The following is an 11,421-nucleotide window of genomic DNA, read 5'->3' on the forward strand; positions in this document are numbered from 1 at the left end:
CGATTGCCGTAAGGTTGGTTGTGGGTGGAGCTAACGAGTTGTTACGTGTGAACGTGGAGACGGTATCGTCTTGAAGTTGGTCCAAAGACGTTGCTTCGAGTTGGTCTGAGTTGGTGCTGAAAATCGGCCCGTGTGAACGCCCCCTAAGCGTCTTTTGACAGTTTTTTTTTTTTTCCTTCGACAGACTGTTTTAAGTTTCTAACTGCTAAACCAGAGGGGATTCGAAGCACAGCGTAATAAAAAAAAGGAGGAATCGCGTACGGGTCTTCACGAAGCGAGAAAAATATGGAAAACGAGGGTTTTGCTCCGTGCAAGTGGATCTCCAAATACGATACCCACAAGAGCAATGTGGCTTCCTAGCAAGCTAGGTATAACGGATGACGGTTGCATATTTCGGGACCCTCGTCATATGTTCCTCAGCAGCACTTGCTCAGTATGGCCCGAAGTAACACTTGAAACTACGTGCTGAGCCATCACTAGGAAACACAACTTTCGTGGTGCCCAACACTTCTGTTTACGAGAGGATAAAGAGGTAGCAAGCGAGCTGGTGGTATAGATCCATAACTTAAAAACCCGAGACTAGGGGACCAAAAAACGACAAACACAGAGAAGTTTCTGTTCACTTTTGTTTACTTACCGCCATGGAGAATAATATGATGCCGATGTCGTTGCATGGCACCAAATGTAAAAAGGGATAAAATATAATGATACGACGTCTAAGAACAATAAAATCTCTGTTTCTGGCATTTACCCGGAAGAATTTAATTCCCAATATCACTGAACTTATGTTAATTTCCGTGTACGCAACAGAAACAAGCGTGTTGACGACGTTGGTCAGCGTCGTCTGCTACGACCATCTGCTGGAGCAAAACCAAACGTGTTGTGTATATCACTGTGTAAATTGAAAACACATGGGCTATCAATTGCACATGAGTAGTGCGCATAACGCTTGAAATGACATCGAGGAAGCCGATGTACGAAGGAAGGTGGTGAGGGGCATGTGAAGAGGAGATAAACTGAAGAACAAATTAGAAGTCGTTTGAGCTGTCTTTTCACGTTGTGTGTACTATTTAGGTGCAATCGATATATCTATTGAATTTTGACGCGGGACACACGGACCTGAAGTGCATAAAATAAAGGCGGGGTCCCATAGCCTCGATTTGAGCAGCAGCAGCAGAGCAACAGCAGCGGAGCAGCAGAGCTGCAGCGACACGAGCGGTCCCATAGCACTGGGCGAGAGCAGCAGCGCTGCCGAGCTGCAGAAATTCCCTGCTGCTCCCGTATCCGAATTTTTGGTTGCTGTGCTGCCGTGTTGCTCTGCAGCCGATCGTGCACGCCAATCAGAAGTATTGTTTACGTATGGAGCTGTTCGGTAGTGTTCAGTGTAGCAAAGCTGGTGAGTGATGACTTGTTTTCTTTTGCGTCGGACGATGTGCAAGTGCTTTTACAAGCGTGCCTTTCAAGTGCAGTGGTTTCACAATCGACTCAGAAGCAAGGTTCAATCGTAACACTCGCTTTTCTTGTCATTTTCATTATATGTATATGCAGAATATGGATTACTACGAATAAAGTGTTCAACCCAACCCGCGTTATCGGTTTATTCACGATGCGTATCATAAAAGGATTATAGAGGGGTGACTTTTCGGCACCGTGAAGGCGCCATCCTCATTAGTACTTTGCAGGAGCCGTGTAGCTTCTGTACCTGTGTGTTATCGCTTGTTCAGGGTCATATATTGCCGACAAAAAGCCTTGAGCCATGGTTCCCATCAGTGTCAGTGCTACCAAGCTTCCACTTTGTCAGTCTTCACTATGTTCTGTCCGAGTGACGATCTTCGAGAACGATTAATTCTGGAAGTCCAAGAGAGACCCCCTCTCTGGAACAAATGGGATAGTAGATACAAGGATCGACATGAAGTTTCCAGGTTATGGCTTGAAGTCCAGGAAGCGATGAACCATCCAGAGATGACAGGTAAGAAACACTTTATTGCAGAGCAACTTGAAAGCAACACTTATAGCAAGGGTCTTAAAAAGATTTGGCAAGCTGTAGAATTTGCCTTGCTCTTCCTTCCTGAGTACTCTTACTGCTTAAGAACAGTGAAAGTGTATTACGTGTTTTGCAGCTTTAAAAAAAAGTTGGTTTTCTGTTCCTCATGCACTTGAAGCCTTCTACCTCAAGAGAGACCCTGCTAGCATGGTGTAGTCACTGGCCATATATCAGATACGTCTACATGTGACAACATGAGTAATGATCCTCACAAAAACAAAAATGATGCAGACATTCATTTCAAAGTATTGAAATTGGTTCATTCCACACAACGGCCAATATGTAAGAAGATGATATGCACAAGGGATCCTTGCACACTGTAAAAGAAAATAGAAAGTGCAGGTGGAGGATTGCAACCATACAAGGATGAACTTAATCGTAGAAGGTTTCCTATTACAGCAAATTTCTCTAATGTGTGTCATATAAAGCTGCTGTGCTTTGGATATTGATATACTCTCGATTGTTATTTGACAACCATGGAACAAGCAGATGCGTATAAAAGTTCCTTTGGTTGGTGTCTGTAGCCTACACCCACATGAGGTTTTGGAGACTGTCAGGGGGTTTTCTTCCCGTAACTAAGGAATTTAGGCTGTAAGCTCTAAGTTGTTGAGACACAACTGTCAAAAGAAAATGATATGTATATATTTTTTAACCAGAGACTAATCCAAGTTTGGTTTTGTTTGCGTCAACACAAAATTTCTTGAATAGCTGGTAGGCTGAATGACAATGCGATCAGACTATGAATTTCTGTTAGAAAGAGTGCAAAGGCTGCCACTGTGTTGAAAATGTACAAAAAGAAACATTACATAGCAAAATGTTTCAAGTGTGTACAGTCAAACTCCTTTACAACGAAACTCAGGGGACAGCAAAAAAATTTGCAGTAAAGGTTTTTTCGTTAAAAAGGATGTCTCTTATTGGACCTATAGGCTCCGGCGGGACCGCAAAAAAAAAATTGCTGTAGTGGTATTTTCGTTAAAAAGGTGTTCGCTATGAAGGAGTTTGACTGTATTACGCCTGTAAAAAATCATGTTTGTATTACATTGCTAGCGGACAAGAAAGGTCCCTTTCACATGAACGCCTTCACTACATTAAACTATCATTGTAAATGTCAGATCGGCTTCACTACTCAAAGCTGTGTCAGCACATGCTCTAAAGGGTATGCCTTTCATTATTTCATGGGCCATCATGGGTAGTACAGAAAAGAGTGCTCACAAGATTAGGCACTTCACATGCTAAGTCTGCACATCAAATTTTGAGTGCACAACCATATGGTGTGGAGCACGTACTTGCTTGCCCTAGGCTAGGAGAAGTTCCAAAATACATTTTTTGCTCGCTTAAACACAAAATAACATATCAATGTGAGTGCACAAATAAGGGGCAACAGACTGACATGAAGCTTTGCAGGTCAGTGCTTTGTCCCCTTTCTTTTTTGTACTTTTGCCAGATGTATTGGGAATGTTCTAAAGCAAAACTCTTGGCATTTATTGAACTGTCCACACAGCAGCAATGATTATAATGTGTTGTAACCATGGGTATAAGCATACAAAATGTAGGTTGCAGCTAGTTAATGTTTACAAATGTACAACATCTTAGTGTTTCATTTACTCTTTTGTAGTATAACTAGCAGCTCTATCTGTTACTTTACAGGCTACTACTTAAAGCCCAATAAGTGTAATTTGATGTCTTTTTGTTTTTGTTTTGTTTCACTTGTAGTGTCCTAGCACAGTTATGCCATTTTATAAAAACGAAGGATATCTCATGGATCCTAACAGCACAGCGGGGAGTTCATCTAAGGCCATCCTGACTGCATGTGAGACTACAGAATTTGTGTAATTCCTGCTTGAAGGAAAAATGGTAGTGTACCAAATTGAAGCCTCGAGAAAACAATGCTTGGCAAGGATATATGAAAAACATTGCAGTAACTGAATAACTTGGTAGTTACACTTTGAAGTCACTTTAAACAAAGGTGACAGCTGGTTACAGTTACAAGACATTTTTACAAAAAAGTTACTAGCCACACTTACAAATTACTACCAAACACTAGTAGATGGAACTACCACTGCTACTTATTCGTATGGGAGGCATCCATTTAAAATGCCAGTGTAAACATAAAAAACAATACATCATGCATGTACTTGTCAAAATGCTTTCAATTCCATGTGCAATTTCTTGAGCCTTCTGAACGTATGGATAAAACACACGCACACATGTTCAGGCAGTCAGAACTGTGAGAACACTACAATAACATCATCTTTGCTTATTATGCTAACACACACAAATAAAATTGTTCAGTAGATAGACTACATTTAAAACATATCATACATTATGGAGTACTCTAATGGATGCACTTGTATCATATCTACAGTGGACATGTGCAAAAAATCATGGAAGAAGCTGTACGACAGCTTCAGGAGGAGCTATACAACTTCCAAAAAAGCTGCAGCTAGTGGTGCAGGACTTGATGACATCCTTGAGGCAGAGCAGAGTGGAGAAGCCCACAAGTGGAAATTCTACAGCGCTCTCCTTTTCCTCAGGGATGTCGTCGCCCCAAGAAGGTAAATGTCACTGTCTTATGTACCACTGTCAATGCATCATTGACATAGGTCCCATCCCCATTAACGGTAATATATAAAACGTTGAATGCATATAACATATAAAATGCACTGTCTTGTCATAGGACAATATGCAACCGTCCCCAAGAACAACGTGCAGCGACCATTCAAGACCTTGCACACATGGAGCCGGAAGTTCAGGTAACGCTAAATAAGGTGGTATGCTTGTACAGGTTACCAAAGAAGTATGTAAATCATATTATTCAGCCCTAGTTAACATGTAACAGAGTAAAATTCTAAATACCCAACCTACTAAAATAATCGAGACACATTTGAGCAGAATGCTAAATAATTCAACACAAAAAACACCTATGTATTAATTACAAGAACTTTGTTTTATGCAAGGAAGTCTTGCAATTAATGAGTTGATAGATGTTTCTAACTGTCCTCTTTGCATTTCAAAGTACAATCTTCTCCACAACTTGAATTGTTCTTTCACGTCTTTTTCTACACTTTCAGAGTACAAAGTAACTCATTACGTTTAAGATATTATAATCCATGAAATTTTTGTGAGAATGATGGGTAAATTGATACAGTCAGAGTGTGCATATGAATAGTCCCTCAGGACTCCCTTTGATATCTTCCCTAGCTTCTACAAACCCTCAGCATTCACAAACCTGCCATTCAGGCAAACACACTGCTCCTTGTACTACTAAGAACTTAAAGCACACTCCGCTCCTGCAAGCCATGCCTTTACTGCAGAGGAGCCAGGGTAGCACGAAATACCTTGCATCTTGCATATGTAAGTGGCATCTAATCAAACGAAACAGATCATAACCTTCCTACATCCCCCCCAAAAAGTAAATGAATGTGAATATCCCGGAAGTTCATTTGAAAAATAAGTACAACTTACAGCTCAAAAGTACTTTAAGATGCTGTACGCTGAACTTTAAAGTTAAAGTACTTGTAAAGTTACCCTCAAAAGAATGTATGACAGAACAACTCGACTAGAGTATGATCGATATATGGAGCCTGAAGTTTTCAAAAAATATTTTTCTCTAAATTTCGGGGGTAAAAGTCACGTAAATAATCATGTGCACAAAATTCCTGTGAATTTGGGTGAAAAAACTTCTACTATGCTAAATTCGGGGCGAAATCGGGCTCAGTTACTTTATTACTAACTGTAGTGGTTTGGTTGTAGTTTGGGGATGTAACTGCAGTTGCTGCAAAACACGCACAGGTAAGTTAGTGCATTCCTACAGACGTCCCAGTGAGGGGAATCTGCCGGGCAAAAATTGGGTTTCATCCGAAGGACTCAAACTTCAATTCGAGGTGCAAATTCGGGGAAGAATCCGGTGAAACCCTAAAACTCCAGGCTCCAGTTACATGTATGAAAGTGGAAAATGTGGAAGCACTAGGAAACGTAATACTGCACATGTCAGATGTTCTAGCATTTGTTCAAAATCTTATACACAATGAAGGTTTCGAGAACTTTTGAGAACTTTGTGGAATTATTCATGATGACCATATACGTTGACAGCAAAAGTCACAGAGCACTAAACTGAATGCACTTCTTTCATGCCTTAGGTGGACGTCGCTGCAAATGAGGACATGAGCATTGCAGAACATGATTATTTCTGTGCTGGGCCATCCAGGGCAGGCAGTGCTGTGCCATCCAGGGCTGGTAGTTCTGTGCCATCCATAGTCACAGGTGAAGAAGGCATGGTGGAAGAGGAGGAAGAAGACGTGCCTCTTGCTTCAGCAAGTGCAGCGCACAGGCCACGAAAGAGAAGGCGAGTGACAGACGACAGCAACATCGCTGAAGCTCTCCGGGCTCTGACGGCCGAGTTGCATTGCTCAACTGTAGAGCTGCAAGCCGCTGTAGATGCCCATGAACACTTTGGGGGTCTTGTGAGTGCCCTGCTGAGGGAGGTTCCACGAGCTTTGCAGCACCTGTGCCGGGTTACACTCTTGCAGGTGCTAGAGTCATTCATGGAAGGCAAGATTGTGCACATTGTAACACAGCAGGAACCGTTAGTAATCATTTCTTCCACTCATATCTTTTAGAGAGCTGCTTTTCTTTGTCACTTTCCAATTTTTCCTCCCATTTTTTATACGTACAATGCATCTGCAGACCTTCCTAGAGTGGCTCCTTGACACCAGCCTTCGCCCACTGCCAGGAAACTGCACCTTCGGCGCTCACGAAGTAGTCGGCAAAAACGTTTCTCACACTTGCTGCCTCACGTGAGAAACGCCTTGCAAGCGTCGGTCTGAGGTCCTCCAGGGCATTTGCAGGATTCCTGGCAAGCAGGTTCCTCCACTGGCCATCCTCGGCATCACTGGCATCAATGTTGCGGTCTGCGAACCCTTCAATGGACAAAATCTGTAAGCCTTACATTCAGCAACACCATAAGATTGCACAGTTTCACTGGTTTCTTACCTCTTATACAGCTAAGTGTGAACATATCTTTTCTAAATATATACAGCACTTTCTCTGAGATGAAATCAATTGCAGTATAGCATACGCTGAAGGGCACTCTTTAGGAGGGCATTAGCAAACTCCTAAGTCTCAATTAACTTTTTCATTATCAAAGCTATGAACCTGTCCCAATGAAAATATCTGGTCCCTTCGGTCACCTGATACCGGAGCCGTTCTCAGAACAAATGTCCGTTCGATAGGTCATCCGAAAAAATTTGTGAAGAAACAAAATGTTTTTCCTTTATTTTGTTCATTATGCATCTTCAGAGACGTGTCTTTCCTTCACCCCAATGTGAGAGAGTAAAAGAGCACACTATCGCCACTTGCGTCCTGATAATAGATTAATCAAAAACAGAAAATGTGACCCAAGATAAGGGCAGCTCCGATAGAGTTACCCGATACATTTGTTTTCATTTTGTTTCCGCAAGTTAAAGCTCATCTTCCTCGCATTAGGCGGCACTGTGCTCCTTCGTCCTTCAGATTGGGGGTGAAGGAAAGACACGTCCCCGAAGATGTGCACTGAACAAAATAAAGGAAAAAAATGGTGTTCCTTCTCGGTGTTTTTGCAGAGGATCCCTCAAACAGATTTTTGTTTTGAGAATGGTTCCGGTATCAGGTGATCGAAGGGACCAGGTATTCTCATTGCGACAGCTTCGTAGCTTTTATAATTAAAAAGTTTATTACTGAAGGTGAAATAAGACATTACCTTAGGAGTTTGCTAATGCCCTCCTAAGGAGTGTCCTTCAGCATAGGCTATATTGCAATTGATTTCGTATATGAAAAAGTGATAGTATATAAATGTTGTTAAATAATATGTTTACATTTACCTGGGACACCCTGTATATTCTTTTTGTTGAAAACATTGGAAAACGAGTAGACTTTCATTATTGTTCTGCAATACCCTTGTTTTGTACCTTTTTGTACCAGCTTAGTTGGTAAGCAGCTTGTTTGTGCAACCTTTGTTCTACAATAAACATAGTACTCCATAACAATTAAACTGTGCCAGTGATCTCTTCGATGTTAAGCATTATATACTGAAATATGTTTTTGTTTCTGGAACTGTAAAGCCCATGTTTTGATGTCTATCAAGGTACACAGGCAAATAAAAGCTTGTGCAGAATCCAACAATACACATGCATTTTCTTTTCCCTTCCTAATCCGAAATGTGTCACTGCATAATTTATTAACAGGACCTCATGTTTTAGGGCGGCATGTGGTAAAATCTATTTTTATCCCTAAATTACGTTATCATGCCTCAAAAAAAAATATGCTAGATGTTTTGCACACATCATAATTGCTGAGATTGCTGTGTTCACCCAAAACAAACAACACGTCTTTCTTTTTGTTTGTTTGTTTGTTATGTGCAATATCACCCTGTTTTATAGTTCCTGAAATAAAACCTAATTTTTATGTCCCAATATTTTGAAAAATACTCATAAACACATGAGTCTATGTACCGATGCTGCCTTACCTGGTGGACAGTACGCTTCCCTGCCTGGTGCTGTCTCCTCCTGAACCCTGAGAAAGTTGTGCAGAACAACACAGGCTTGCACCAGAAGGTCCACGTTTTCCACCTTCACATTGATGGGTCGCCTGAATATCCGCCACCGTGATGCGAGGATGCCAAAAGCATTCTCTACACACCGCCTGGAACGTGTATCAATATAAATGTAATGCAAAAATAGTCTAAACTAAACTATCTAAACTTTCTAAATTATGAGACCACATCCTGCATATTATCTGCCTATGGTACTTCTTCTTGGAAAAATAAATAAATAAACAAACAAACAAACAAAATGTACATGAAGATCTGCAAAGCTAATACTTTCCTACATATATGGATTAGTCTTGCCATTTATTGACCGAAACATTTTTACTGCTTCTGCTCAGATGAGGACATGTCGCTCTAAACACTTTTCACGTTACATGTTACAATAAAACAATGATATGAGTGACCTCATCAAGCCACGTGTAGTGGCTTTTTGTTCCGGGTTCCAGCCCCTTATGTAGGCTAAAACAAATATTAAATAAATAAATAAATATGTTGGCAAAAATGCACGATGTCTGACATCGAAGGCTACCTAGTGCAAGATTGTGGGGACTGCATCTGCTTGGCCCTTTCCGGAGTTATCTACATAGCTTGAGCATAATGCATGCCGGACAAAACCATACAGTACCTAGCATGTGACAGCCGTATGTTGTACACACGCTTGGTGTCATCGAGGTCGGCACCTGGAAAGGGCCGCAAGAAGTCAGGGCGCAGCTGAAAGGCCTCGTCTCCCACAAAAACGTAAGGGGCCTCCAAGGACGAACCAGGAAGCCTCCTTGCTGCTGGGAGTCCGAGGCGACCAGCTTCGAGGTCTTTGCCCAACGAGCAGGATTTAAAAACCCCGCCGTCAGACTGGGACCCATATGCCCCGATGTCCGCATACAAAAACTTGTACTTTGCATCGGCTACGGCCATTAGGACGATGGAGTGGGAGCCCTACAATAAAATGCAGATTTGTAAAATATGCTCCAACTAACTCTGGCAAATCTCATAGTGTCACACCACCTTGTAGTTGTAAAACATGGACCCTGCACGGTGTGGGGCTTCAATGATGATATGTTTGCCGTCCACAGCCCCAATGCAGTTTGGGAAGGACCATCTTTCCTCAAACTGCTTCGCTGACTGGGCCCACACATCTGGTGACGGGTTCTGTGAAGTAGCAACAATTAGCCACCGGTCTGAAAATTGCCATTCCTACAAAAAGACGAGGACATGGCAGCAGAAAGTGCTGGCACTCCTTTCGGTATTTGGTTGCACAATGGAAAAATACGAAGCATGCGACTAACATAGGCCTTGAAAGAACAAATGCCCTACACACTGGTAGCGCTGCACTATGTAGTTATAGGCAATGGTAGTGCAACATGCGTGCAACAATTTCAAAAAAGACTGCCTGAGGAAATCAAGTTTCTTAGTTTTTCTGAATGACGAACTGTATGCTCTGTATGCACTGTTGCAAAGTTATTTCAAAAGGTAAAACAAAGCAGTGAAATGGGTAATATAATAATGTTTCAGTACTGCTGTAGATGGTACATGTATTCAAAAATTTTAAAAACATCAAATTGGTATGTGTTCACCAGCATGTATGCAACAACAAATGTGTCGCACTCAGGGCCAGCGATAGGGGAGGGAGTAAGGCGACCTCCACAGGTCCCGCGCTCGAAGCCCTCAACCAAGGATTAAATTTGTTTTTAAATATCTAGTATGCACCTAATCGTGTGAAACAGGCCCTGCGATGTGCCTTTCCCTCAGGCCCCGCACACCCATAGGATCGGCCCAGGTCGCACTTAGTGTAAGATGTGTTCACCACCCCACCACACTCTGCTCTACTACACCACATTTATCGCTCGACACTCACGGGAAGGTAGATTGGCATCAGCTCTTCCCACAGCGCCGTGCATGTCTCATACACAATCCTTTTGATTGTCGTGAAGCCAATCCGGAAGCTGTATGCAACACTGCTGAGGTAACTGCCGGACGCCAGGTACCTGCATGAGTCCACAATGCTGATTATGTCAGCATCCCAAACAAATGCCCACAGATGCAAGAAATATATAATAATCAATATTTGCAAGGAAAGACATTCTTCCTGACGGGTTAAACTAGCACCTTACCAATGGATCATCACCACATCTATACATGCAGGAAGAAAAATTGCCTCTTCTTCACAGTGTGGGACACAAACTTGCCTCAGTGTGATGGCCAGTCTGTGTGCAGGTTCCAAAGCTCGACGACCCTGGGGGTGCTTCTCCAGTCTGTGCTTGACGAGGCTCAGCAGATAGTCGAATTGTTCAGGAGACATGCGCACATACCTCCTGAACGCAGCAGTATCGTGGAGTCTCATCTTTGACATCTGCAGATGTGATACCAATAGCGCTACATTCAGCACTGCATACTGTTTAATAGTAGGTTTGAAGGCAGTGTTATCTTACTTACCAGTGTGTGGAAGTCCCCCTCAGTCTCTCTCGCTCGCCACAGGACACTTACCCATTGCGAACGCTTTTTTGAGTGTTTGCGCTTCTCGCGACGTTGGAGGGCCAATAAAGCTGCGCTTATTCTCAGCAAAATTCGCCTTCGCTTAAGAAGTAGCAATCTCTGGTTCCAGCGCGGCATTCTCGCTAAGTGCGAACTTAACGAGCGAAGCGTGCGAGAACAGAGTGATGCCTCCAGATAGAAAAGTTGGTCCTTCGAAAGGGGAAAAAGTGGAAAGTTTCCCATTTGGGGAAAGAGGAACGCTGTCCTAATTCTTTTCAGCTTCAGTTTTAAGTGGCCTTGGGCCAGTTCCCAGTGGCCTTGCATA

The 11,421-nt window shown here is 42.5% G+C and overlaps 2 protein-coding genes across 2 annotated transcripts; one reads left to right on the forward strand and one right to left on the reverse strand.

Moving 5' to 3' along the window:
- Positions 1 to 1,868: 1,868 nt before the first annotated feature.
- LOC135393563 (uncharacterized) lies at positions 1,869 to 10,965 on the reverse strand. The gene is made up of 7 exons (XM_064623976.1): positions 10,807 to 10,965; positions 10,480 to 10,710; positions 9,630 to 9,773; positions 9,253 to 9,560; positions 8,547 to 8,722; positions 6,718 to 6,963; positions 1,869 to 6,576 (listed from the first exon to the last, which is right to left on the reverse strand). The coding sequence occupies exons 1-6, from the start codon at positions 10,963 to 10,965 to the stop codon at positions 6,737 to 6,739; spliced, it is 1,245 nt and encodes a 414-aa protein (XP_064480046.1). The 3' UTR covers positions 1,869 to 6,576; positions 6,718 to 6,736.
- On the forward strand, positions 3,373 to 5,327 carry LOC135378968 (uncharacterized). The gene is made up of 4 exons (XM_064612166.1): positions 3,373 to 3,854; positions 4,410 to 4,599; positions 4,722 to 4,797; positions 5,246 to 5,327. The coding sequence occupies exons 1-4, from the start codon at positions 3,773 to 3,775 to the stop codon at positions 5,318 to 5,320; spliced, it is 423 nt and encodes a 140-aa protein (XP_064468236.1). The 5' UTR covers positions 3,373 to 3,772; the 3' UTR covers positions 5,321 to 5,327.
- Positions 10,966 to 11,421: the final 456 nt, after the last annotated feature.

This window comes from Ornithodoros turicata, chromosome 1 (assembly GCF_037126465.1).
Source record: "Ornithodoros turicata isolate Travis chromosome 1, ASM3712646v1, whole genome shotgun sequence".
NCBI classification, from domain to species: domain Eukaryota; kingdom Metazoa; phylum Arthropoda; class Arachnida; order Ixodida; family Argasidae; genus Ornithodoros; species Ornithodoros turicata.

Coding starts and splice junctions, on each gene's coding strand:
- LOC135378968 (XM_064612166.1), top strand. CDS start 3,773: ATGCCATTTTATAAAAACGAAGGATATCTCATGGATCCTAACAGCACA. Junction 3,855..4,409: donor TAAGGCCATCCTGACTGCAT/GTGAGACTACAG, acceptor TCATATCTACAG/TGGACATGTGCAAAAAATCA. Junction 4,600..4,721: donor GATGTCGTCGCCCCAAGAAG/GTAAATGTCACT, acceptor GTCTTGTCATAG/GACAATATGCAACCGTCCCC.
- LOC135393563 (XM_064623976.1), bottom strand. CDS start 10,965: ATGAGACTCCACGATACTGCTGCGTTCAGGAGGTATGTGCGCATGTCT. Junction 9,774..10,479: donor TGATGCCAATCTACCTTCCC/GTGAGTGTCGAG, acceptor GCTACTTCACAG/AACCCGTCACCAGATGTGTG. Junction 9,561..9,629: donor CCATGTTTTACAACTACAAG/GTGGTGTGACAC, acceptor ATTTTATTGTAG/GGCTCCCACTCCATCGTCCT.